General features: G+C 49.0%; 1 protein-coding gene across 1 annotated transcript in view; it reads left to right on the top strand.

Moving 5' to 3' along the window:
- MYO15A (myosin XVA) overlaps positions 1 to 26,106 on the top strand; it is a 48,677-nt gene that overhangs the window by 20,100 nt on the left and 2,471 nt on the right. The window contains exons 26-67 of the mRNA XM_087912743.1: positions 353 to 398; positions 1,379 to 1,503; positions 1,694 to 1,811; positions 2,274 to 2,449; positions 3,189 to 3,273; positions 3,609 to 3,662; positions 3,880 to 3,961; positions 4,429 to 4,559; positions 5,344 to 5,439; positions 5,552 to 5,787; positions 6,096 to 6,277; positions 6,665 to 6,737; positions 6,985 to 7,173; positions 7,447 to 7,559; positions 8,215 to 8,306; positions 8,879 to 8,996; positions 9,256 to 9,473; positions 10,397 to 10,481; positions 11,056 to 11,194; positions 11,461 to 11,569; positions 12,135 to 12,246; positions 12,480 to 12,598; positions 13,033 to 13,092; positions 13,668 to 13,743; positions 14,386 to 14,501; positions 14,801 to 14,919; positions 15,219 to 15,360; positions 15,556 to 15,667; positions 17,519 to 17,593; positions 18,026 to 18,242; positions 18,987 to 19,091; positions 19,532 to 19,598; positions 19,852 to 19,924; positions 20,754 to 20,827; positions 21,235 to 21,317; positions 21,841 to 21,971; positions 23,114 to 23,208; positions 23,424 to 23,501; positions 24,019 to 24,115; positions 24,640 to 24,800; positions 25,159 to 25,283; positions 25,554 to 25,687. Coding sequence (XP_087768869.1) covers positions 353 to 398; positions 1,379 to 1,503; positions 1,694 to 1,811; positions 2,274 to 2,449; positions 3,189 to 3,273; positions 3,609 to 3,662; positions 3,880 to 3,961; positions 4,429 to 4,559; positions 5,344 to 5,439; positions 5,552 to 5,787; positions 6,096 to 6,277; positions 6,665 to 6,737; positions 6,985 to 7,173; positions 7,447 to 7,559; positions 8,215 to 8,306; positions 8,879 to 8,996; positions 9,256 to 9,473; positions 10,397 to 10,481; positions 11,056 to 11,194; positions 11,461 to 11,569; positions 12,135 to 12,246; positions 12,480 to 12,598; positions 13,033 to 13,092; positions 13,668 to 13,743; positions 14,386 to 14,501; positions 14,801 to 14,919; positions 15,219 to 15,360; positions 15,556 to 15,667; positions 17,519 to 17,593; positions 18,026 to 18,242; positions 18,987 to 19,091; positions 19,532 to 19,598; positions 19,852 to 19,924; positions 20,754 to 20,827; positions 21,235 to 21,317; positions 21,841 to 21,971; positions 23,114 to 23,208; positions 23,424 to 23,501; positions 24,019 to 24,115; positions 24,640 to 24,800; positions 25,159 to 25,283; positions 25,554 to 25,687 — 4,838 coding nt within the window. The remainder of the gene's footprint in view (positions 1 to 352; positions 399 to 1,378; positions 1,504 to 1,693; positions 1,812 to 2,273; positions 2,450 to 3,188; positions 3,274 to 3,608; positions 3,663 to 3,879; positions 3,962 to 4,428; positions 4,560 to 5,343; positions 5,440 to 5,551; positions 5,788 to 6,095; positions 6,278 to 6,664; positions 6,738 to 6,984; positions 7,174 to 7,446; positions 7,560 to 8,214; positions 8,307 to 8,878; positions 8,997 to 9,255; positions 9,474 to 10,396; positions 10,482 to 11,055; positions 11,195 to 11,460; positions 11,570 to 12,134; positions 12,247 to 12,479; positions 12,599 to 13,032; positions 13,093 to 13,667; positions 13,744 to 14,385; positions 14,502 to 14,800; positions 14,920 to 15,218; positions 15,361 to 15,555; positions 15,668 to 17,518; positions 17,594 to 18,025; positions 18,243 to 18,986; positions 19,092 to 19,531; positions 19,599 to 19,851; positions 19,925 to 20,753; positions 20,828 to 21,234; positions 21,318 to 21,840; positions 21,972 to 23,113; positions 23,209 to 23,423; positions 23,502 to 24,018; positions 24,116 to 24,639; positions 24,801 to 25,158; positions 25,284 to 25,553; positions 25,688 to 26,106) is intronic.

The raw sequence follows: 26,106 nt of genomic DNA, 5'->3' as shown, positions 1-26,106 counted from the left end.
CTGCCCAAAACGGACCAATTTATTAGCAGAAATTAAAGCCCAGACAAGATAAAACTAAGACGAGAAAGACCATTGCTCTATTTAAACATTTAGAATGCAGAAACACGGCCAAATCGTTCTCTGTGGTCGTAGAAGGAGGATCTAGATGTGGACATCTGGAATGGGCAGCTTTGGAGGGAACGGTGGAAATACCCTAATGATGAGCTAACATGAAGCGATTTTAAATTTCCCTTGCTTTCCCAAATGAGAGCTCGGGCACATTTGTCTTTTTTATGTTAGAGGTACCACTTTATCCTCAAAGCAATTTTGTTCAGCCCTCTCTCTCTCTCTCTCTCTCTCTCTCTCTCTCCAGATGTAACCCTTTCTTCGTTCGCTGCATCAAGCCCAACAGTACGAAGGTAGGGCTGACTCCCTGTTGCCTCTCTCTCTCTCTCTCTCTCTCTCTCTCTTTCTCGGTCCTACTGTTCCCAAATCAGGCAGTTCAGATCCCATTTGTATGATGCCAGAGTATGCACCAAGCTCCATCCTGCCCCATCAATGGCATTTTAACTCAACTGTCTCTTTCGGACACCCAGCAATAAGTAGATTGTTACTTGTTGAACAACCTCATGATTTGCTTAATGATCAGAGGAAAAAAATGGCCATCAAATTGGGTCCATGTGATGACTTGTTTAATGACCACGTTGCTTAGTGCCCAAAGTTCCTGCCCAAATTGTAAGTTGAGGACTACTTGTAGGCTTGAGTGAGTATTGAGAAGCCAGGGAAATGATGTCCATAATGACATCACACGAATGGTGCAACTTCAATCATTGGCATGATTTTCACCATGGCATCCTACGGTATCTGACACCATCATGGCTTGTACCAGAGGCCTACCTATACCAAGCATCATGAAGTTAACTTAATCAAGTGGAAGATGGTTGGAAGATGCTTTTCCTAACCTGGGCTCTTTCAGATGTCTTGAATAATAGTTCCCACCAAAGCAACACAGATGTAGGGCTACTGAAGGTTGAGCATCTGCACTTGGATGCTGCAAAAACTAACCATGGTTAGTTTTTCATGAGCTGCCCTATTCACTTAGTGTAGGTCTCAAGTATATGATGAAGGACAGGAGATTAATAGGTTGGACAAACGTACCTTGGGTTGTTGGGTAGTTGTTGTTTTGCCCTCCTATCAAACACACTTGTTATTTCTTCTTCTTCTTCTTCTTCTTCTTCTTCTTCTTCTTCTTCTTCTTCTTCTTCTTCTTCTTCTTCTTCTTCTTCTTCTTCTTCTTCTTCTTCTTCTTCTTCTTCTTCTTCTTCTTCTTCTTCTTCCTCCTCCTCCTCCTCCTCCTCCTCCTCCCCTCCTCCTCCTCCTCCTCCTCCTCCTCCTCCAGGAACCAGGACTGTTTGAGGCTGATACAGTCAGCAACCAGCTACGATCCTCAGGAATCCTGGAGACCATCCGAATCCGCAAGGAGGGCTTTCCTGTCCGGATCCCCTTCCAAATCTTCATTGACAGGTACAGATGAATCTGCCGAGATCCTTAGTCCAAAGCTGTTCCAGCCTAAGATCAGAACTCCGGGAGCCCCAGACCCAACGGCCAGAGCTGAGAAATCTGCCTGTCAGGCCACCACTGCAGCATGGAAAAACACGCTGTCCACCATATGATGGCTTAGCCCTACATCCCAGTCTAATTTGTGTCTCCTCAGGTACCGCTGTCTTGTGGATATCCGTAGTGATATCATCCCGGACGGGTGGAATTCTGTGGGGGTTCTGAAGAAGCTGTGCCCGGTCACCCCAGAGATGTACCGCATTGGCACAACCAAGGTAAAGCCATCAGTGTCAATGATAGTTTATTACAAGAAGTTATAGAACAGATAGTAGATGGACATTGCAAAGGAGGGGGGGGTCCCTGGTCTTTAAAGAAGGGCTTGGTGGTTTCTTCTCAACTGATTCTACTCAGGGTATCTAGGTGGACTTGGACATCAGGAGATGCCCTTTAGGTTCTCTTATGTCGGGTCTTCTCCATCACCAGCTACTCCATCTGGTTATGTACCCATAGGAACAACCCAACGTTACCCGAATCCTCTTATTTTGCTTGTCCTTCACCTTCCTACCTTTTCCTCCTTGTACCTCCCGTCCCTTAGCTCCCGTTGCCCAATGCCAGCCATTCCAAGGGCCTAGGCAAAAATAAGTCATAACATCAGCTCCATTGACCAATGAAGATGATGGATCAGTGACCTCTTGGGCTTCTGCTTCTCCTGAGCCGTCTTCCTCTTCCTCTTCTAGCTCTTCATGAAGGAAAGCATCTACCAGCAATTGGAGGCCAAGCGGGAACAGATTGTCCACATGGCGGTGGTGACCCTCCAACGTTACGTCCGTGGCTTCTTGATCAAGAAACGCTTTTATGCCCTACGCTGCAAGATCATCCTCTTTCAAGCCCGGGCCCGGGGTTACCTTGTCAGGTGCTGAGTTGGACTGTCCTTGAGAGCCTTGGGGGGATGCTTGTGGAGGGGCTTGAACAGAGCCTCTGTCATGTGTGGACCAGCCTCTCATTGCTCATCACTTTTCAGACTTAACATTCTAATCCGGTATAAAGTCTAATTCTCTGCCCTGTCGACCAAATAGACTCTGAAAAACGATTATAAGATCTAAGTCCCACCCGTCTTTCCACTCAGCCCCCACCCCCAGATAATAGCTTAGGGATCTCAGGAAACTCAAAGAACATGTCCAAATGCATTTTCAACTGGATTCTGAAAAGATTCAACCCCTCCCACGGATCACCTAAACGAGAATGCCCTTTCTATTCCCTCATTTTAACATCTTAACAACCTTGTGAGGTGGGTGAGGGACAGGTTTAAGGGCCACTCAGGCGGACTTTCTTAACTTAATAAGAATTTTGAGGACTTCCCCAACTTGGTGTTCTCCAGACATGCTGGAGAGCCTCTTCCACAATTGTCAACCAAGATCCCAACAGCTTTGCTGGATGGGTTGAGATGATGAATCTCCAACATCTCTGCAAGAGGTCATGTTGGCGAATATCCCTCCAAGTGGTCCGCCTGTAGATGTCTTTGCCATCCTTGGTCTGGTCCGTCTGTCCATTATTGTGTTTTGATTTGATTTTTTACCCTGGGTAGGAGAAAATGTTGTTGAGACTTGGGGTGATCTTTCCCACCTCCACCCGGGGGGTTTCCCGTCCTGCAGGCAGAAATATGGGAGGCTGCGTCAGACGCTCATCAAATTCAGATGCCTGGTACGCATCTATATGAACCGCAGGAAGTACCTCAAGGTGAGTCTCCAGGGTGGGGGGTGCTGAGTGCAAAGGGGGGGTACAGGAAGAGGATTGGGCAGAGAGGGACCTTATCATAAATTGCCTAGGTCTCTTGGTGTCTACTCTGCATGGTGGGTGACAATTCCCACATTCTGTGATCCAGGAGACGATCTCTCTGCTTGGAGAAAAGGGCCCAAGAATTCCCACATTCCCGGGTCCCTTTCCTTTCCAAGGAAAGTGCTCGTTCTCTCTCCCCACTTAGGTGCTCTGGAGTAATTGGATTGCTTTCTAATAGAGCTCTATTAATGGGGTGCAATGCTTGTGTGACCTTGGAAATCTCACTCTGATTTCAGAGGAAGGATGAGGAGCGCCGAATTGCAGAACAGGAGAAAAGAAAAGCTGAGCAGGTAATTCTCTGGTGTTTGGGGGTTTACTGGGGTCATGGGGGTCAGTCCGAAAACGTTGCTGAGCAGTGCACTCACTCCCAAGGCGAGTACACAGGATCTTAACCCTTTTGAGGAGAACTTGGGCTGCAAAAACTTCCTTTGATAACCTGCATATACAACTGAAGCAATTTTGTCGCTTGGATAACTAGAGGTGACCCAATTTTCTGGGTTCCACTAGGAACTGAGCCAGCGAGAAGTGATGAAAGTCGCAGATCTGGAAATCCCTGCGGATCTGGTTGGACTCTTAAACTCTGTGGCTGGTAGGTCATGATCCACTACGAACTAAGGGAAGGCTAGATGAACCTCTGCAAGGATTTTAGATGGCGGATCTTTGAGGTTTCCAGGAAGGAGGTTAATTCCTTCTCTGTACCACCAGTGGCAAGCTGAGTAGACCACAACATTTTGGCTGTCAGAAGGCACCAGACACCGAATTGTTTGCCTACAGCTGCCATCCTTTAGCCTTGTTGGTCTATCCTTGCCAGTGGAGCTCCGGACAGGTACATTATAAGCACTGTTTCAACGACAAAAAAAAAATAAAGTGCTTGGATGGACCTACCGCTTGCTTTCTGGGACCCAGAAAAGGGGGCTACAACTGGCATTAGAGAGAACCTATTGCCCAGTTGACATGGTCCAGCCAATGTTTTCTGGCATTCTCGTGAGTGAACTCAAGGGGTTAGGATGGGAGGACCCCTCCTTTGCACTGGCTGCTACTTCCTGTTCCTTGTAGTTGACAAGCAAGTGAGTGAGGAATGTATCACGCCTGTCCCTCCGCCCAAGATGCAGGACAACTTCCAGCTCGCCCTGCCTCTTGACATCAACAATTATCCCATGCCCAAGTACGTGCAGCTCCACTTCAAGGTAAGGCTGACAACGCTGGGCTTAATGGTATAAGGGGTGCTTCACCCACACCACTATTGGGAGGTAGACCAAGAGCTAGTATTTGTGGCTGAGTTTACATCCTGCATTTAGCCATGGATTGGGTTTAAAAGATGGTTTGTTCAGGGAGCCACTATGGCTGGCTTTGCATGTATCCCTTAGGAAACCAAGAGTTGATTTTACTCACACAATATGTTACACAACCTGCATTGGATTACAAACTAGCATGCGTAGATTCGTACTTCCTTACATAACTCACTTTATTTAACAATTGGGATGATGCCTCACTCTCTAGAAGAACTCTTGATTGATCGATCAATTGTTTATGCACCCTAAGTCGGTGGCAATTCTTACTGACCACATACCAGCCTTCTCCAAGGTAATCTGCCCCAACCTAGTCTTCAGGTCTTCCAACAATGGCCCCATCACCACTGTAACTGACCCCATCTGGCACCGGGTTGTTTTCTTCTCTTTCCTTCCACCTTTCCCAGAATTAGGTCCTCTAGAGAGAACTGGGTGTGACATAATACATCCAAAATATTATAATTTCAGCTTGGTTGTTTATGCCTCAAGAGAAACCACTGGACTGATTTGTTGGATGATTCATAAAGAAACTCTAAGCTCAACCGAAGCTAAACCCCACTTGTGGGATTGTGTTGACTTTGGAAACCTTTGTCTTACTTGTTCTGGGTAGGACCTCCAGCACCGTCTCTGTCCAGAAGGCTGTGCAAATGAGTCTTTCGGTCACTTCTCTGTCATTCCACAGGAGCCACTTTTGGGGATGCTCACAAGAACCCTATCATCCCCCCTGACCCACTTAGATGAGAGTTTGGCCCCTGAAGCTCTTAACCTCTTCAAGCTGGTAGGTGAAGGTGAACTGCATCCCTCCTGCCTGGTCAAACAATGGCCATCAACAGAGTGTTAGTGGTAGGGTGAGGTTTTGGGGATCACTCCCTGGATTTTCTCTGTGGCAGATCCTCCGCTTTATGGGTGATGCCCAACTCAACGGCCTCCAGGAGAACCTGTTTGGGAACTACATTGTACAGAAGGGGCTCTCTACGCCGAGCCTGCAAGATGAGATCCTGGCCCAGATTGCCAACCAAGTGTGGCGGAACACCAATGTCCACAATGAAGAGCGGGGGTGGCTGCTGTTGGCCTCCTGTGTCAGTGCTTTCATGCCTTCCCACCAGCTGGACAAGTACCTGCTGAAGTGAGTGGGGACAGGTCTCCCTCCTAAGGAGATCCAAAGAGGGTGGCCGCCTTATTTGGTGATGATGGTGACCACAGAAGATGTCATTGGGGGATGATGGCCTTCCTCTTCACCTCCTTCCCAAGGCCACAAGAGGAATTTTAAAAGAGGCTCCGTTGACTGACCTGAAGCTCACGGCCAAGACAGATAGGAACAGAGCTCAGTTGACCCCTCGCTCACCATTTCTGAGCATGAGGGCCACGTGTGTGCCATGACTCGCATCTTCTTTTGCTCACTGACTCCCTCTGCACTTCTCCCCACCTACCCAGGTTTGTTTCAGACTATGCCTTCGACGGCTATAAGCCTGTGTGCCAACACAAGCTCCTGCAAGCAATGGCAATAAGGGGCCAGGATGGTGGGGACGCCGCCCGAGCGTATCCACCCACCCTGCTGGAGTGGGCAGCCAGCCGGGACCGAGCGAACATGGCCCTTGATGTGTACTGCTTCAACGGTGAGTTAAGGGAAACAGCGGGACGGGTTGGGAATCGAAGGGCAGATGAGAAGCCGCCTTCTCGAGAACCTGGGAGAAACACCCACTGCAGGGAAGGCCCCCCAAAAACTGAATACGGAACTAGGTGTCTACTTGCATGAAGCTGCATTCAGATCTGTCAGTGTGCGTGGAAGGGATCTTGGGGGAAAGATATCCCTTCTCAGACTATAAAAGAGACGGGGGGAGATTTGTACTTTCGGACGTGCAAGATTCTGTTAATGAAGCCTTCCAAGGAAGTAGGATTAGCTTGTCCGGGTTTCCTGTTTGTTCTGCGTGGAAAGGCTGACAAAATGAAGTAGCAGGACGGACACCCACCAGAGTGAAGGACTTGGGGTTTTGTTTCAACAGGAGATCATTATTCTTGCCCGGTCCATTCCTGGATCACAGGGGAAGGCCTTGCTGAAAGTGTGTTGAAATACAGGTAGCAGCGATGGGGTCGGGGGGATATATGGGTGGTGGGACGGAGGAAGAGGGAGTGGGATCCATTGCCGTGGCCCTTTTCAGCTCTCCAAGGACTGGAAGTCAGAGGCAAGAAGCTGTTGAGAAGCTCCTGGGAGGCTCTTGTCCCATCTACCTCCAGCCCCAAACAGAGAGTCCAGCTGCCCAATGCGGGTCTCCCCTCCTCAGAGGAGAACCTAGAGTGGCTAAGCCCTGATGTTCCTTCACAGGGGTCTTACTGATGGATGGCAAGGCTGGTCTGTCACCATGAAGGATGGCACCCAGTGGGCCGAGCTGGCTGGCCATGACTATGTCTTGGATCTGATTTCGGATCTGGAGCTGATCCGTGGTTTCCCCAAGCAGAAGTCCTATTTCATCCTGGCCTCTGAAGACCCAGAGAAATGCACTGGTGGCAAACTGTAGGTGGCTTCATGGCTCTTCCTTAGAGAGTACTTTTCTGTTTGGAAAGGGTGTTGTTCATTGGTTCAGGGGGCTTACCAAGGAAGAAGAAAGCAACCAATATGGGGTGGTGTTATCCCAACAATGGGAGGCCCAAATTTTGGAATTGAGATGGTTGTGGAACCTTCTATGGTTTTGACCGAGGATGGGACAGAATTTTTTTCCTGGACTGTGAAAGAGGTTCCCCTTAGATATCAAGGTTGACTTTGGTCTTCCCTCCTGCTGCTTCTCAGAGTTTTCCAACGTGGTTTGGATTCAGATGGAAGATTTCCTCCACCACCAGTGATAAAGGCCCCCACTGTGGCCTCTGCCCACTTCCCAGACTCCGAGGGATATTGCAGCCATGGTGAGAGACTGGGGTGAGGCTTATGGTTTGTGTCCAAGCATGGGATCAACCTTTGCAGGATCTGGGGTAGTCCTGCAGCTGGGGCCATACAGGTGTGAAGACTGGTGTGTCTATTAAACTGTGTTAGAGCAGCATTTTTCAACCTTGGCCCCTTTAAGACGGTGGACTTCAACTCCCAGAATTCTCCAGTCAGCACTGCTGGCTGGGGAATTCTGGAAGTCCACCCGTCTTAAAGAGGTAAGGTTGGAAAACATTGGATTAGTGGAAACTATTTAGATGAAGTGAAGGATAAAGCAATTGGGGAAGAAATGGAAGAATTATTAAACAAAGACATTACTTGGTTTGAATTGAAATCAGCAATAGAGAACCAGAAAAAACAATAAATCCCCGGGACCAGATGGGATCCCAGGGGAGCCGTACAAGGCTATAGCAGAACAAATAGGACCTCTTATGCTGGAAGTTTTTAATGACGTCTTATTGCCAGCCAGGATGCCAGACTCATGGAGTGGGGGGCATTGATTTCATTAGGCTACTGACACTGGAAATGCGTGTTTTGAAAAATGCTTCTCTACCAGCAATCCAGATGGTAAAAATGTCATTTTCTCTTTGCAATCGATCTTATTTCTATTCCTTTTTTCTTTTAAACTGGAAACAGATTCAGATACCTGCAGTGAACCCCGGAGCCAAAAAGGGTTGGATCACTATCTGGATAGCCTCTTTGATCCTGTGCTGTCCTATGGGAAAGGGGTAAGGCGAGCATCTACCTCCCCCACACCCCCTGGATTCCAAAAAAGGCCACCTTAAAGTACTTTGCATCTCATAGAAATCTGTTTTTCCAAGATCTGGGAAAACCCAGGTGTGAATTGCCAACATGTTGAAGGGAGATCCGACAGGTTAAGACTGCACGAAGGAGCTCAGCTCAGAGCATCACCCCATGTGGGTTCAGGCCCAGGGGTCTTGAAGCAGAGGGGGGGATTCAGCAGGTTCTGACCAGTTCTGGAGAACCAGTAGCGGAAAGTTTGAGTAGTTCGGAGAACCGGCCAATCCCACCTCTTCTCTGCCTCCCGTCAACTCCCAGCTGATCGGCTGGCTCTCCTTTGGTTGCCCTGCACTGGAGAACGGAGCTGGAAAGCAGGATAGTGGGAGGGGGAGGGTATGGGGATTTTGCAGTATCCTTCCCCTGCCACGCCCAAGTCACGCCACCAAGCCACGCCCACCAAGCCACACCCACAGAAGTGGTAGTAAAAAAAATTGAATTCCACCACTGTCTTGAAGGAGAAAACGGGCCTGTAGAGCCCCTTTGGTTTCTACCCCCTCAGGAACTGGAGAAGCCAGCGGCCATTTCACGAAGGATGAAAGGCGGTGGCCGCATTGGACATGGCAACGGTGACAATGTGACTGCTGCCGTCCCTCAGACCTCCAGTGAGTACAAGCTGGGTTGCCTTGGTCTATAAATCTGTTGAGAAAAAGCCAGCTTTCTCTGCAATCATTCAGAGTGTGCTAGTGCCCTCCAAGGGCATTTTATGAACATTTAGAAGTGCAGAAACACAACCGTAACAATAATATCCACGATCAAATTCTTCGGTTATCATTATCACTGCTGGAATAAGACCCAGCAGGTCCGAATTATATTACTAGACTAGAAATGGTTTGTGCAAAGGCAGACAATGATGGAGAAGAAAATTCTAGGGACCAGGGGCCACCCTAGCTGGATCTTATTACGGTTGGTTGTGGGGCTGCTCGGGAGTCAATCCACGGATTTCTGAATGCCAGGAAGGTGTTCTCTGTTTTTGCAAGCATTCTAGCATTCTTGGCGCACTCAAAGGGCTGTTTTCATCTTCCCTCTCCACAGGAAAGAAGGAGGAGGCTGTGTTGACACAGCTGGCTTTCAACAAACACCAAGAGTCAGTTCTGGTTAGTAAAGGCAGGAACTGTCCAGCTGAAGTGAAGGCTGTGAAGTAGAGGAGCACTGGATAGAGGGATGTGGGAATTTCTGAAACGAAATCGGTAATCATCCAGGTCACGGTTGCCTCAAAGGTGCTTTTCCAAAAGGCAACTGGACTTCTTTGGTTTTCTTCCTTGAAAACATTTCGCTTCTCATCCAAGAAGCTTCTTTACTTCATGGCTTCTTGGATGAGAAGCAAAAGGAAAAAAACGAAACAAGGAAACCCATCTGCCTTTTGGAAAAAGCACTTCTGGGACTTCGGAAAAGAAGCTTGCAGCATCCTGTACAGATTTTATTCTCTCCTGCTTTCCATGTTAGACACCTCAGTTTCCCAGGTGTGTTAAGGAGGGGAAGGAAGCCCAAGCAGACTTGCCAACCCTCAAACAACCCGTGGCCAACTTGGCCATGGGTGAGGGAGCCAGGAGCTGCTTTGGGGAGGCATCTGGGCACCTCCCGAGGCTGCATCCACAAGCCAATCCTTTCCCCCTTTCTGATGCCTTTCTACCCTTCTCAGCTGACCGGAGGCTCGCCCGACACTGGATACTCACCTCCCAGGCAGCCTCCGTATCCATTTCACCTGCAGGCTGGCAAGTGCCGTAGCCCTGGGCATTTTCCTGCTGCGTGTTCGGGAAAGGACGGGCTTTCAATCCACCCGTCTGCCCCAGAGCGATGGCCCAGGTCCGGGGGATGGTGGGTGGAGAGGGAAATGGCCTGGCAGAAGGGCCTCCTTTGCCTTCCCTGGACCACTCACAGGCAAGTGGGGAGCTGTAGGCAGGATTTGGGGGAGGGGTCCTGGGCCAAGATTCCTGCAGCAGGACCACAAAACCCAGGAGAAACACGGTTTCCAGTTTGCTAAGGCATTTCTCCACTGACCCACCTCTCCTTTGGACAGAGGGAAGCTGGGAAAAGGCTGATGGACGGATCGGGGTCGCCTTCAGGCATTGCACAGCGGAGGAGAACCAACCTTCAGAATCCAGGTAAGGAAACCCCAGAGGACCCGCCAGCTGCAGAATAAACGGCACGGGGGAAAAGAATGGTTTGCATTCTTATCCCCTCCTTGTGTAGGGGTTTATAACATTGGTGCGGGTTTTTATCTTTTGAAATGTGCGGTTTTTATACCTGTTGTTTTGTTCAATTGTTGTATACACTGCCCAGTGTTGATTTTTGTGAGGTGGGTGGTGTTCTGTCATATTAGATCAGAGGTCTCTAAACTTGGCAACTTGAGGACTTCAACTCCCAGAATTCTCCAGCCATGGGAGTTGAAGTCCTCAAGTCTTAAAGTTGCGCAAGTTTGGGGATTCCTGTATTAGATGGACACACAAATAAATATTGAGTGCTTAAGTTGAAAGTTAACCCTCATCAGTGGCCGGCATGCCATTTGCAAGGCAGCAAAACCTGCTTAACCACAAGTGCACAGAGAGGTTGCACGGACAGTTCAAAGGGGTTGAGAAGATCTAGCCATTGTGGTTTGTTAATCTGGGTTGGAGGATTAAAGCTTTCCTTGTTGCAAGAATCATCTCCCTCTGGTTTCCCTCCCGCCTCCCTGCGCAGAGTTTGGCTCCAGGCCTCAGGCCGGTGGGCTTGTCCGCCATTCCAAGCTGAATTCGGAACACAACCCCGAACCCACACAGAACATCCGCAACATCATCAAGCAATACCAGCAACCTTTGCAACTTTCAGAGCCGGTCAGGTCAGATCGGGTCCTCCCTCACCCTTTTCTCTCCCCCCCCCCAAAAAAAGATTTATTGGGGGGAAAAGTGTGGGGGGATTGTGTTCCATCCTGATAATGTAAAGCTTCCACGTCTAGACGCAGCGTATCTGTAAACGTCAGGGGCTGGGGAATGTTTCCAGATTGTCAATTCTTGGTTGGGGGGGGGGGGCTTTATTGGGAAAGGGCACGAGGGTTTTTGATCAACTGGATTTGGAAACTTCCGTTTGCCCTGCCTGTCTCTTCAGAAAGGAAGCGGGGAAGGTCTTTGTGAAGAAAATGGATCCCCACGAAGAAGCCTTGATGATCCTGAAGAGACAGATGGCACCCACAGGCGTACCTGTGAAGCCCCTTCAGGTAGGGCCAGAGGGCTGGCCTAGCAGACCCGCTTTCTCCCGCGTGGCTCCATGCGCCTGCTGCTGGCAGGGAAGCTGAGGCAGGCGAGAGAGGAGACCTGCACACCGGCAAAAGCCATAGCACAAACCAGAAATAAATGCAGAGAGAACCTGAAGAAGAGAGCGGCCCAAAGTCTGTTAACCTCAAAATGTGGAGCTGATAGCCGGCCTCTGAGCCTCCTGCTGGTCCTTCCATGTTGGGCTGCCTCTGCTTGCTCACTGGCCCTTTGAACCCCTGAAAAAAGAGGGGCAAGAAGGAGAAATTGGAGTGTTTCCTTAGGGCAGCTCTGCCAAGCGATGCCGGAGAGAGCAAGCAAAGGAGGAATGTTTGCGTGGAAATTGGATCCCCTAGAATAAGGATGGGCGCTCGAAAAGCACCGTGGCCAAAGACCCTTGAAACTTAGGGCTGATCCCGGGTGGTTCACTAAGGAGGCAAAGTAAAAACAAGAACCAGCAACCAGGTTGAGCATCTGCCAAGGACAATGCTGGATCCCCTTTGGGTAATGTGTGAAATGCCTTCTTTGCAGGCTACCCATGAACCAGCACCAAGGGAGATCATCGCCATGGTGAGGCCAGTGGCTAGTTCGAAGGTGGTCGAACCCCCTGCTGTGGCCCCATCTTTGCCCGATGCTCCTTCAGGTTGGTTGGTTGGATTCCTGGCCTGCGAGAACCAACATTTTTTGCTTGGTGATGATTCTCCACCTACCACCTACCAGCCACGGGTTGGTTCCTCCCGCACTAACTAGAGCCATGAATTTCGGAGACTGTGATTGTTATGATTGCTTTCGCCGCATAGGCTGTCCTTTCCTGCCCAGTGGGTACTTTTTCCCCTTTAGAAAGAGAGAAAGAACCGTCGACTTTCTCCCATCCAGCTCCCACCTCACGAGAGTTGGCACCAGAGGACGAGACGGTCCAGACAAAACTTTACGGCCGGAGCAGCAAGTTCTATGGGTACCACAACGTCTCCTGGAAGATCTACCTCAGGAAAGAGGCAGGTTTTTAGGGACTCCCTCTCGGTTTTCCTCTCCTGGCTGTGGGGTAAACAGGGCCACGCTTTATAAAGACAGGGCAGAAGAACGATCTGCTGGTGGCTTCTCAGACTAGAATTCGGGGCAGTCAAAAAAAAGCACCCAGCCCTGGAACTTATCAGGGCAGAGGAAGAGGAGAAGAGTCCGAAAGGTCTGTAGATGGCTAACAGGCTCTGAGAGCCAGATCGGGCCTCCACGTTCAGTAGCATTTTATTTTTGAGCTGCAGACAAATATTTTAGAGAAATATTCTAGAGAACCTGCTCTGGCTGCCAGGAGTTGTAATCAAGATGCTGGTGTAAGGAACGTTAAAGCCGACAGCTGGGCTGGATGGAGCCTTTGGGTGTAGCACCCCCAGCCCCAATCACACTACCCCAAAGTTTTCCTCCTTCCTTGCAGGTTTTTTACCCAAAGGAGACTATCAGCAGCCCTCTTCTGCTCGATCTCCTTTTTCGGCAGGTGAGTGACCTCTGGCGTGCAATTTTGCCACTGATGCTCCTCTAGTCTAAACCATTGGTCACCTGGGAAGGTGCGTCCCAAGTTTCCTTGGACCTCAGATTCCTCCCTGGGTGGGTTATTTAAGGGTGAATTTTCCCCTTCCGTGCGATGCAATGCTATTGAACTCTATTCTTTCTGAGTTAGTTTATTAAACTTTCTATGCCAGCCAGACTGCTGAGGTCTGCTGGCAGCTTATAATCAGATAGAAACTCCCAATTAAATATTTTCCATAAGCAAAATCGTTGGCTTCTTGGCGTTATCCAAGTTGGGTGGTTTTCCTGCAAACGTTTCATTACCAGTCTAGGTGACCTCCTCAGGGCATGGGGGAGTGTGATTAAACCACACTTCAATCAAGACAGCCAGCAGATTTTACTTTTCATGCATTGATCATAAAAACTGCAGAAAACCACCAAGCTCAGAGAACATTAAGAACGGATCTGCTCATGTTCTCTACACTTTAAATCAAACCTACGTTGTGAAGGCCTTTCTGAGAGCCAACCAAGATTTCTTCTCATCTTGTCTGAGTCACTTTGCAGATCTTCAACGATACTCTGTCGGACGCCTGCATTCGTCTCACCGAGGAGGAGAAGCTACGCATGAAAGCTCTCTTTGGTAACTACCGTTGAGAGGAAGGGAGGGTGGAAGAACTTCAGGCGTTTTAGAAAAATGCCCCAAAGCTACTAGTGGCTGGAAGCATCTTTTCTGCACCAACTGATGCCTCTAAGTGTCTCGATCAGCCAGAAGTATGGAACAGAACCATTCCACAGGTGTCATGTTCAGGAACATTCTCCTTCTGGACACGGGTTTCTGAAAGAGAGGAAAGCGTGGCTCTCCTTGTCCTTCTTGCTGGGAGTCCTTCTTATTTCCAAGAGGACTAGGCTGGCCATTGTGGGAAAAATATTCTTCTCTCTACAAAAAACTGGATGTACTGCTGTGGTGGAATGTAGTCTGGATTCCCAGCAGGGAGGGGCTGCATTCCAGAGGAGACCGCCAAGTTTAGACAGCTTGTGTGAAAGAAAGAGGGTGGAGACAGCTCTTCCCTAATGGTTCCTGGGTCTGTTTTAGTCTGGCAAGGGTCTGTCTCTAGGTGAGACCCAATAGAGGAAACTGCTGGTTGAACATTTAGCTTTAAATCTTAGATTTTCAACTCACAAACTTTTAAAAGAAACCAGAACGAGAGAGGAATGGGGTAAGAGTTTTTCCCTATCGGAAACCTTCCAAGAACACCCGTGTGGTTGGCTTCTCATCCAACAGCGGACAACAAGCTGGACTCCTTCAGTCCGGTAGCCGATGAAAGCGTCAAGAGGGAAATTATCCGCGTGGCCCGAGAGAATTGGGAGGTGTACTTCTCCCGCCTTTTTCCAGCTACGGTAAGAGAATTCTCCGAGAATTCCCACACAACCCTGAGAGGAACTTCAGGCAGGCTATAGTCCAGCCAGTCAAGAGGGCCCCTCTTTCGGCACATTAATTTTGAACCGTCACTGAACGAATGGTCTGAAGTCATTGTGTTGGTATTTTGCGCTGTTATATTTTAGCAGCAGCTCTCATTTCAGGGGTGTGAACCCGGAATCCTTTCAGAGAGCTCTTCTTTTGGCTTGCTTGAAGCGGCAGCTTTCCTTTCCTTGGGTGATGGCTCCGGCCTTGCCCACTTCCCTCTCTCCCCCTTCAGGGCAGCGTTGGCACCGGAGTGCAAATCCTGGCTGTCTCTGACAAGGGGATTAAACTCCTGCAATTGGTCAAAGGGGCCAATCTCCCTGGGGAGCAGGTCCGGGTGCTGCGAGGCTACAGGTAAGTAAGGCCAGGGCACACCTGTCCAGAAGAGAAGTAATAGGATAACAGAGTTGGAAGGGCCTCAGAGGTCTTCTAGAACAGGGGTCTTCAAACTTGGCAAGTTTAAGACTTGTGGACTTCAACTCCCAGAATTCCTCCTCCTCCAGTCATGTTAGCTCTGGAATTCTGGGAGTTGAAACCACAAGTCTTAAAACTTGCCAAGTTTGAAGGCCCTTGTTCTAGATCAACCCCTTGCAATTAGCGATGAACCAAGGGACCCCTTTGTCTCCTCCACACCCCTTCATCACCACCACCAGCTACAGTGAGCTCCTGTTTGTCACCATCCCCTCAAAGAACATGCTGGAGTTCAACCTGGTCCATGAGAAGATGATCCTCTTCTCCCCGAAAGCCATCCAGGTAAAGGCCTTGATCGACTACTTCATCATGGAGCTCAAGAAGGTAAGACCTCGGGGTGGGGTGGGGAATTTGCTTGGGGGAGAGAGCTGCAAGGAAGAGCAGAGGTGGAGGCCAATATCTCAGAGCCCCAGATGCACCCAGGGGTCTTCCTTGCAGGGATGAACGGGCAGCTGGGCAGCTTTGCTCAGTCCAGCATTTTGAACCAGACACTTGTGGGTCTTTTTTCTCACAATGTAGGACTCACAATATATGGTTGCCATTAAGAACCATATCACAAATGCTGGAAACCTTCTGAGTTTTCACAAGGGAGACATCATTTGCCTGCGACCAATGGAGGGCCTGGAACCAGGTGAGAAACCTGAACAGGAGAAAAATTTTAGCAGAAAAGTAACCCAGCAGCAACAGGAAGATAATAATAAAATTTAGGCCGGAGTTGGCATTTTTATCCACGTACCCCAGATCCTTGAAAAGGATTTGACAGGTGGACCAAAATGCCAAATCCAGTCTAAACATCTGGCCGACTGTGAGACAAATCATGAAAATAATAATAGCAGCTGCAATAACTATACACGGGGTAGAGAAAGCATTGCTTTGGTTTCATCTTTGCAGACGTAGGGATTAGCAAGTTTCCCAAGGTGATCCGTTTCCTTCATGTCTCAAATATTCCCTTGTGCTGAATGACGGAAAATCCATCTCCGCCCTTCGGAGTTGAGCCCACCCACCCTTTTCATCCTCAAAAGAGGCTCAGGTGTCCGACAGATGCAGGCGAACGCTGGTTGAATTAATCATCATTCAAGATGTTGAGACATGTGTCCTCGGATGCCCTTGAGTTGAGATTCACGGCCCAGAGGCTCCAATTCTTCTGGCATTCTGGAATGTCTGATTTGGTCTGTTCTAACCGTCGTTTATACATGTGGCCTCGTGATGATGAACTAAACACATGTTGGGTGCACGAACAAAAGGGGGGGCATTTCTGAAAGACGGTTAGCGCATCTCTGAATGCCAGTCTTGAATCTGGGGTAACAATTGGAGTCCCCCCCACAAATAGCCAACGAAAGGTGGCTCAGGGCTAAGATGCTGAGCTTGTCGATCAGAAAGATCGGCAGTTCGGTGGTTCGAATCCCTAGCGCCACATCATGGAGTGAGCTCCCGTTACTCACCCCAGCTTCTGCCAACCTAGCAATTCAAAAGCATGTTAAAAGAATGCAAGTAGGAAAATAGGGACCCCTTTGGTGGGAAGGTAACTGCATTCCGTATGCCTTCAAAGGCCTGCCAGCCACATGACCACGGAGACTTTGGACAGCGTTGGCTCTTCGGCTTTGTAAGGGAGATGAGCACCGGCCCCTGGAGTCGGAAACGACTAGCATGGATGTGCGAGGGGAACCTTTTCCTTTACCTTTAAGTAGCCAACAATCATTCCTTGTTCCTTTTGACTTCACGTTCGGCCGTCATCCTGGCCTTGCTAACCGCAAATGTAGTTCTTTCTCAGCACTTTTCAGGGTGAAAAAGGGAGTTTGCACACTGAGCCGTCTTGACACTTAACAGGCCATGAAAGGACATTCCAGATTTTCCAATATGCTGTTGACCTGGACACCCTCCAGCAACTTGGAAGGGGTGATAAATAAATGAGTTCCGAGGGAGCCCATGAAGGCAAAGCATAAAGAATTAATGCAATTTCCCTCTGATGCATAAAAGGAGACTTGAACCCAAGAGAAGGGGGTGAAATGAAACGTGGCTGCAAAAGGAATCAATCAGAGAAGCCCGTGAAAAGAAATTGAAAACATTTTTTTGGGGGCGGAGAATAATCTTAATAACAGCCCATAGATACAAAGGCCGGGGGAAGCCAATAGGGAAGGACTGATTATGCAGAAAAATAGCAAATGGAAAAGACAAGGAGAGAGAAGAGAAGGTGCAAAAGATTTTAATGGAAATAGAGATGAAAGAGGGAGGCTTAATGAGATCTCCAGGAAGGGAAACATGTTTTACAGCAGATTAAACTTTCATAACGCCGTCTGTCTATGTTCTCGATAAGAGAGAATGGAAACGAAAATGACTTTTGCAAAAAGAAGGAATGCAAAGTGAAGCCTCATCATCACCGCCAAGGCAAACGGGGAGGGGTTGAGATTGAGACGGTTGGCCATTCTGGAGGGAAGCGTTCTTGGGGGTCCTTCTGATGCCCCTGCGCTTCTCCCACCTACAGACCACTATTATGGCTGCGTGGTGAGGAAGAAAGTGATTCTCCTGGAGGAGGTCAAAAAAGGCACCCAGGATTTTGGTGGGTGGCTTTGGTGTGGTGTGGAGTGCAACACTCTGGCTCTCTTCCAGATTCTTCTTCTTCAACATCTTCCACCTTTCCACTGCATGCTGTTTTTCATTGTTATTTCCCCCCTTGAGCAAACGGAATCCTTGGTTGGAGATGTTTAGAACTTCCTAGGTCTAATCAACAATGACCTGAGCATGAATGGGCAAATGTGGCCCCTTTATGACCTGAGCACTTCAACTCCCAGAATTCCTAAGCCAGGAACTCTGGAGTTGAAGTCCATAGATTTTAAAGTTGCCAAGGTTGGATAGAGGAAAGTGGGGTAGAAACCAATTGAGTAGACCTCTGTGAAACCCACTCCTCTTCTTTGGGGGAAGGTGGTTGGAAGACCATCAAGAGGGAGAATCTCTTGACAACTGTCCTGAGGATTTCTTATTCCTGGGACAGGCTGGAAGTTTGGTGCCATCTATGGGAAATCGGGGCTCTTCCCCTCCAGCTGCGTCCAACCAGTGGCAGCCCCAGATTTCATGCAACTGCCCACGGAGAAGAAGGAGGACCCCAGCAACAAGCAGGCCAAGGTGGCTGGTCCAGCCTCGGTGGCCGTGGCCGTGGCATCAGCAGCTGTGGCTCAGGAGCTGGACAGGAAGGTTGAGGCAAGTCGGTCGTGGAGGTGTGAATGCCCTTGTGTGGCAGGATACGGGATTCAAAGGAAGGAGGCAGGAGCAGGCATATGGGTCCTGTTGTTCCTTGGTTGAACATGCTTGGTTTATGATAACGGCATGTCCCGGGAACAGGTTGCTTTCGTCCAAATGCCTTGCAGGTCAAAACAGGAATGAGTGATTGAAGTGGTTTGATTGATTTGGTTATGGTTATTGTTTTCATCTGGAGCCATGGTGGCATAGCGACTAAACTGCAGTATTGCAGGCTAATTCTGCCTACTGCCAGCAGTTTGATCCTGACTCAGCCTTCCATCCTTCCGAGGTGGGTAAAGTGAGGACCCAGATTGTTGGGGGCAACAGGCTGACTCTGTAAAACCACTTAGAGAGGGCTGTGAAGCACTGTGAGGCAGTATATATATATAAGTCTAAGTGCTATTGCTATCTGCAAAGCTTTGGAGAGGGAGAAATGGTGACCTCATGGCTGGAGATAAAGAATGTGGACCGCTTTCATTGAGTCAAAGAAGGACCCCTACTTGATTAGCCACCTCATCTCTGCAGCCCTTATAAATGTGGGGGATTTCACGCCCAAAGACCCCATTTCCTGAACGGGCCCATCGGTGCTGTGCCAATGTTATTATTACTTGCATCTTTGCAGACTGGCAGAGAAGCTGCATTGCAAACCCTTATGGGTCACTTTTGCTCTCTCCACCCTGGCAGGTTTCCCCAGTGGGCGAGGAATACTTGGAGAGCTGGGAAGGATTTCAAAGCCCCGCAGAGATCAAACCCAAAGGAGGCCTTTTCACCATGCTGGAGTTTGCCAAGAAGTATTTTCGAGAAGGGCAGAAGGCAAAGACGTGAGTGATGGCAGAGAGAGGGATGTGTGGCAGGAAAAGTAGCTGAGTGAAAAAAGTGAAAGAAGCAGAAGAGAAGAGAACAAAGCAATTCCAGGAAGCCACCATCTCCCACATTCTCTGGGAATACCCCATATTTAGGTAACCCCTGATATAGTTGGGGGGCCCCTGGGAGGTCCCAGAGGAAAGCTGAGAGTGGGCGGGGGGCGGAGAGAGAAGCAGGCAAGGTGAGAGATAGAGAAGATCTTTCATAACCAGAAATGAGTTTTGACCCCAGCAGCTTACTGAGAAAACAAATATCTGAAATGTTCACCAGAGAAAAGGGATTCTTGTTTATTTCTGGTCAAGATTTTGAAGATGGGCATCCTACAGTTGGAACCCTCCCTCTCCCCCAAAACACACAGCATTCCTATTTTCATTTTTTATTGACTTTATGATTTCAGGGACAAACAGAAATCGAAGAAGGGTGGCGAATCTAAGACGGTGGTGGATATTCTGAAATACACCAAGGTGACCGTGATGATCTCCCTCGGGGCCACAGATCCCCTGGTCCCCTGGCTTTCTATTCTCACTTTTGCAACAGAGCCAGCATGCTGTGCACAGCAGAGCCACGGTTTGGATAGGTTCCTCTTCAATCGGAGTCTATACCCACCAGAGCACGCCAAATATCTTGCCCACTTATTTCCACGTGTAGCTTCCTCCGGTGAGCGTGATTCCCATACCCAACTGATCATCTCACTTTCCCCCCTTCCTGGCTTTTCAGTGTCCCATCCAGGAGTCACTCATTGGATTTGCCAACAGCAGCCTGAACAAAATAGCAGCAGAATCCTTCCAGGGTGAGTCCTTCTCTCGTAGCCAGGTGCCTGTCTCTCCTAGGAAGACCTTGGCACCCTGTGCTGACAGAAGCTCTCACGGGAGAGAGTTTTGAGGCCAGAGTTTTGTGGTTGTTGCGTCTACTCTTTCTTTTTCTCTCGTCGGCCCTACAAGCTTGGCAACCAAGACTGGTTGGCTTATGATAGCAGCACGAGCTATCCAAGCTTTGGAACAAGTTGCTTCCCCCCACCCCACCCCCCCAATGCTCTGCACGTCAAAACAGCAACGAGTGATTTAAACTCTGTGATTGATTTGGTGGTGGTTAGTGTTTTCATCTTCAAAGCTTTGGAGAGAGAGAAAGAATTGGTTCCAGCACCGTTCCAAAGGACAGCAGTCTTGGAAAAATTGTGCAACAAGGTCACCTAGTGTAATAAGATTGGGACTGGGTTAGGGACTTCTGTCCTCACCCTGAGTTGTGTTGTGGTGGGGGGGGTGCATGAAGGGAGGCTCAGCCAATCTCATTGTACGCATGTTGTACTTTGACAATAAAGGTAATAATAATGGTAATAATAATAAAGTCTTCCATCTCTTCTCCAGCCCATCCAGGCTTGGAGAAGTCAGCCAATGATCTACGGCTCTGAGTGGATTTCTGGTGTAAATTAGGAAAATGAGCTCATTCTGTAACTAATGTAAAGCTTCACCAACTAAGTGTTCAGCCATAATGCTAAGCATGCGGTAGGATGGGCAGACAACAATGGATCTGAATGACATCTGAACCGAACCAAGGTAGGAGTGGTTGAAGAGATAATCCCAACTTAAAGGGGTGTGTGTGTTTCTTTTGTGTTTCCCCAGCTGTGATGAAGTTCATGGGTGACCTTCCACTCAAAGGACAATCTGAGCTGGATGTGGCCTATGCTTTGTTGAAGGTAACCCTCTTTCCAGTGTTGGCTTGCATCAAACCTTGTAGAACAGGTGATGGACGTGTTCCAGGCTTTGACGGTGCTTTTTTTAGTGGAGGGGGTGCAATTGAAAGGTGAAGGTACCTTAAGCCAAGTGTAGACTAGCTGTACATCTTCTGAAATTGTGTTTTGCTGCCAAATTTCTGTAGTTTTTGTGTTTTGGAGAGTTAAGGATCCTGCAAATATAGGAGTTAGGGAGCTCATTACCAACAAGGATGGTCTGTTTTTTGGATTCCATGTGGTCTCAGAGCACCCTAACTGGCCAAGCCTTTCCAGGTGAGAAAGTCTTTGGGAGAACCAGTGGTTGACCAATGAGAGAGAGATTATGAATATAGACACCTTCCTCCCATGCTTTTTCCCTGCTTCTTCTCCAGCTCTGTGGAGACCACGAGGTCATCCGGGATGAAGTTTTTTGCCAGATCCTCAAACAGATCACGGACAACGTCAGCAGCAAGACGTAAGCCAACCTTTCAATCTTTCATGGCTTTCCGGAGTCCAATGTTGTGTTCCCTAGGGTTCTCCAGGTGAGTTGTATTTCAACTCTCCTAGCTGCCAGGTGTGCTGGCTCAGGAGTATGGGAGTTGAAGTAGCACATATCCCAAGGACACCATGTTGGAGCAAGCTGCAGTAGGTAATAGCAAACTGTGGACATAGCCTCCTCGGATAACTCACCTTTTGTCCTTGGGCAGTCGACTGACGGAGAAAAAAAACTTCTCAGCCCAAAGCAGTTTGGAGATAGGGCTGCTTTGGAGAAAGCTTCCCCTAGTTGGGGCATTTCAGGAGAAAGGCAGAAACGCAGCTTTCTAATGTTCCAAGCCAATAGCTGAATTTCGATGCCAGGGAGCCCTTGTGTTAGCTCCGTGGTCCCAAGAGAGGCCAGGAGAACCACTGCCTGGGTCAGTCCTGCTCCTACCTCTGGCTATGAGTAGACCCTCCCCAAGATCCAGCTGAACTTTCACACTGGTGTCTCCTTTTGGTAGGGACAGCTGCCCCAAAGGATGGAGGCTTCTGTACATCCTGACTGCCTATTACAGGTGCTCCGAAGTCTTCAAGCCCTACCTTCTACAGTTCCTGCAGGAGGCCTCTGCCCACCCTGGTTTGCATTTCCAAGGTGAGAAATGCCGGAGCTTTCCATGAAAAGACCCCCAGTGTGGCCCGGGATCATTTCAACTCAGACCTCTCCTAGGCTGCCTTAACAGAGGGATAGAATCAGGATCACTCGGAGTGTTCATACCGCTTTATAAGGCCTTGGTAAGGCCACTCTCGGAATACGGCATCCAGTTTTGGTAACCACGATGTAAAAAAGATGTTGAGACTCTAGAAAGAGTGCAGAGAAGAGCAACCAGGATGAGGAGGGGACTGGAGAGCCATACCCACCAATTTTCGCTTTTTAGCTTTTTTAAAAAATGGAAGAACAGCTGCAAAAGACAATAGGGAATTGTTTGAGGAAATCCTGGGGTTTTTCCCCCCAGCGCTCTGTACAGCCAATGCTCTAATCTCCCATTTCAAAGGATCAAACTAGAGTCTTTTAGGGTTTTGGGTTTTATAATTTGTAATAATGGAGTTATTAAAAAAAAAAACCCAAACGTGGAAACTATTTTCCAATCGTGGAAATTTCTCCTTCTCTCATCCACAAGAAACATGGCCTCCCCGAGGGGATGTAAAGTGAATTAAATGCTTCGATTCCTAGGACAAGGCAGGTGTTAAAATCTAGCTGTTAGAGGAAGAAAACTGACAGGGCTTAAGCCAAAATTCATCCATCAAACGTACTTGCTCGCCAATCGCTTAAAATGTGGAAATGAATCCATCTGCTCTGTCTACGGCTGGAAGAAAGCCTGCTGGGTCGCATGGCAGCCCAGGGTTATTTTCTCATTAAACCCTCCCCGGTGGGACGGAGGCGATTGGCCAAGATGGATGACCCCTGGCTTGACTTCCAGCTGGGCCATGATTTCAACCCATCAGCCCCTCTCTTCGGCTGGAGAGGTGCGCCGCTGCCACTGGAGGGAATCTGGGGGCTGGGGAGGCTCTCGACCGCAGGTGGTTAGGGAATGAATCAAGCAGGGAAATTGCCCCCCGTCCGGTCCTGCTTTTTTAGGGCTCCGATCCAAGTTCTGCAGAGGGCAGGCAGGTCCGCCTAGGCTGGAGTGAGAAGACTTGGTCTCATGAGTGGGGCTTCTCCACGGGCGGCCGAGCCTGTTCCACCTCTTCTTCGGGGGGTTCACCTCTCCGCTCCTCTTCCTTACCCTCCCTCAGGCATCGCCAAGGCCTGCGAGCAGAATTTGCTGAAGACCTTCAAGTATGGGGGCCGCTGTGCGTTTCCAAGTACCGTGGAGCTCCAAGCCTTGGTGGTGAGTCCTTGACGGGAGGAAGGAGGCAGGGAGGGAGGGAGGGAGGGCAGGATCCTATCAGCTGGGAAGGGGTCACCTGGAGAGGGGTGGTGGCTTTGCTATGGGCTGAAAGAGATGGGCAAGCAAGGCGCTTCCACTTTCCCATGTATGTCCCTAATAATTTTGCTTTTCTCCATCCTCCTCCTCCTCCTCCTCCTCCTCCTCCTCCTCCTCAGGCTGGAAGAAGTTCAAAGCGCCAGCTTTTTCTCCTCCCAGGAGGGATTGAAAGGCACCTCAAAATCAAGACTTGCTCGGTGAGTGCCCCAAAAAACAGCCTCCCTCCCCTGATCTGATGTGCAGCCAGCAAATAAAAGGGGGGTGTTTGTACACTAAACTCCAAAGTGGCCCGTTTCAAGTGTCAGCAATGCACCAGCCAGCCCAGCATTCTCCTTCCATGGAATCTTGCAGAATGTAGTATCTTTCCTCTGTATGAGTTCATTTCCAGAGCTTACTCCAAAAGACCATATCCGTCTCTTCAGGAAGCAAACTTAAAGTCCCATTTAAAACTTTTTTCTGCTCGAAAGGAGCTTTCAGCCCAAATGGGCCGAGTCCACTCTGTTACTTTCCCCAAAGACAGATCCTACGCCATCTTTCCCCACAAACTCAGGTGGAGAACATTTATTCTCCCTCCTTTTCCAATGTTTCTTCCTCCTCTACAAATACCAAGAACGAACATTTGTCTGGCAGAAAAATTCTGTGCGGTTCCAAAATTTGCATTCCGCATTTTGATCTGTTGCTAGGCACCCGCAATCTGTCCATTCACTTTTCTAGGTGGCCCAGGATGTCATACAAGAGATTTGCTTTGAAATGGGTCTGCAGCAGCCGGAAGCCTTCAGGGAATACATCATTTTTGCTGTCTCTAGTAAAAGTGAGTCGATGAGGCTGGAAGGGAGATAATTTCCCTTATCCAGGCATTGAGAAATAAATCACCTTCCTTTCTGTGGACTGCATCTTTCAGGTGTCCAGCAGCCGCATCCATGCTCCAAAGCCACCCAGCACGTCCTAATGACTTGCAGGGTTTTCTTTAGCCCCTAACACCAGGCGGGGGTGTGTGTGTGCACGCTTTCCCGGGAATATCTGGTTAATCTCAGATTCTCATTCTTGGTTGGGTATCACAGAGTTCATATCGTTAGAGCCATTGATGAATTCTTTCAGTTTGTGTAATCCACCTTAACCTCAATATTTGGGATCCACATAGCTTTAAAGCCAAGAGATGCGGCCCCTTTTCTCTTGGTTTATGCAGGAGAAATGTAGATGTTTCCTTCACCAGATTAACTTAGTCTTCTGTGTGGGGCTGCAGGGAACTAGCTGGCCCATCCATCGACAAAGGGGAGTTCTCATTTGGCTGTAGGTCGCTTCAAAAACTTGATTCCCTCCGTTTCCACATCCCAGATCAGAATGTCCGGCCTTTGGACAGGCGGGAGTACATCCTGGATGTTACCCTGGAAATGGAGAATGTGGACAGCAGCTACATGTTCTGGTACCGGCGTGTGATTTGGGCCCAGCCACTGAAATTTGACAATGAACTCTACGTCACCATGCATTACAACCAGGTGAGACCCTCTGAGAAAATGTTGAGAAGAAAAACTCAAGTTTTGGTTCTGTTCTGAGAAGTTTCGAGCACCCTTTTTCTTAACTTAACCTGATTACATTAGTTAAACTCTACTAGCCACATGGGAATGCAGTAAAATACTGAAGCTTCCTACTAATCCAGTACAATAATGCAAAAAATCAAAGATTTAAAATACACTGAGCAGCTTGTGCTGCAGGACACAATCTCTCACAGGCTGGTCTTTTTCAAGTGAGTCCAGCGTCATCTTCTGTCACCCCCATCAAACTCACCTGGAGGGTCTCGGGTTGAGTTAAGGCTCTTTCCTAGCCGTTGTGATGTCACTGGTGCCTCTCTTACAGATACTACCTGACTATCTGAAAGGTCTCTTCAACATCTCATCTTCTGCAAAGCCAAGTGACCAACAGCTCCAGCAAATCTCCAAACTGGCTGCTCTCCAGCTCTGGGTGAAGGGCCTGGCAAGCTTGTAGGTGTAACCTTGGAGTAGGGTGGTGTTTGGACAAGGCTAATGCCGCAGGCAAGAGGGAGGCTGACTCCTGGCCGAGCGGGCAAAGTCTGGGTGGGATGGTCACCATTTTCTGGGTGTGAGGCTGTAGCACCATCCACGGGATTGTCGTTCTGTCTCCTTGGCTTGGAGGAGGGGAGGCTTGGTGGAGAACTTCCCTTTAGCGCCTCATGCCCCTGTTTCCTCAGCTGTCTGTGACTTCTCACCTACTCCTTCTGCTTCCCCTCCAAGAAGGGAAATTCAGGACTACATCCCACCCCAGTTCTACCATCTGCAGAAGGCTCAGGCGTGGCTGGACATGGTGGCCCCCTTCATGCATGAAGCACAGGCCTTGAGCGCCCACCAGGCTCGGTCCCAATTCTTAGGTAAGGCCTTCTCCTTCCAAGGGGCCAGAAAGGGAAGGCAGACCAGCCTCCCTCCTGGAGTTAAGCTTCAAGAATGACGGTTGGCCAAAAGAAATGCCTGCGGTGTAACCCAGCCCTGTGTTCCTTGTTTCAAGAGTTCTCGGCTGCTAATCTCCCGGATTCCCTGGCAGCTGCACAATAAACATACAAGTAGGGTTGGATGAGAGTCGAGTGAGAAAGAGCCCTACTCGACTCTCTGGTTGTGATTGTTCTGGAAAGTGGTGACCAGAGGCTTCCAGATGACCTATGGAAGAAATAATTATCCCCTGCAATGAACATCAAGAACATAAGTGTGATGTTCACTAAGAAATTCTTGATGTCTTATTCATGATTTAAGGCAGGGATAACCAACTTTGGCCACTTGAGGACTTATGGATTTC

This window comes from Pseudonaja textilis, chromosome 14, assembly GCF_049901715.1.
Source record: "Pseudonaja textilis isolate UNSWEBS1 chromosome 14, rPseTex1.2, whole genome shotgun sequence".
Taxonomy (NCBI): Eukaryota; Metazoa; Chordata; class Lepidosauria; order Squamata; family Elapidae; genus Pseudonaja; species Pseudonaja textilis.
Note: the sequence above shows the minus strand (reverse complement) of the source record. Positions and strands in the feature narration are given on the sequence as shown.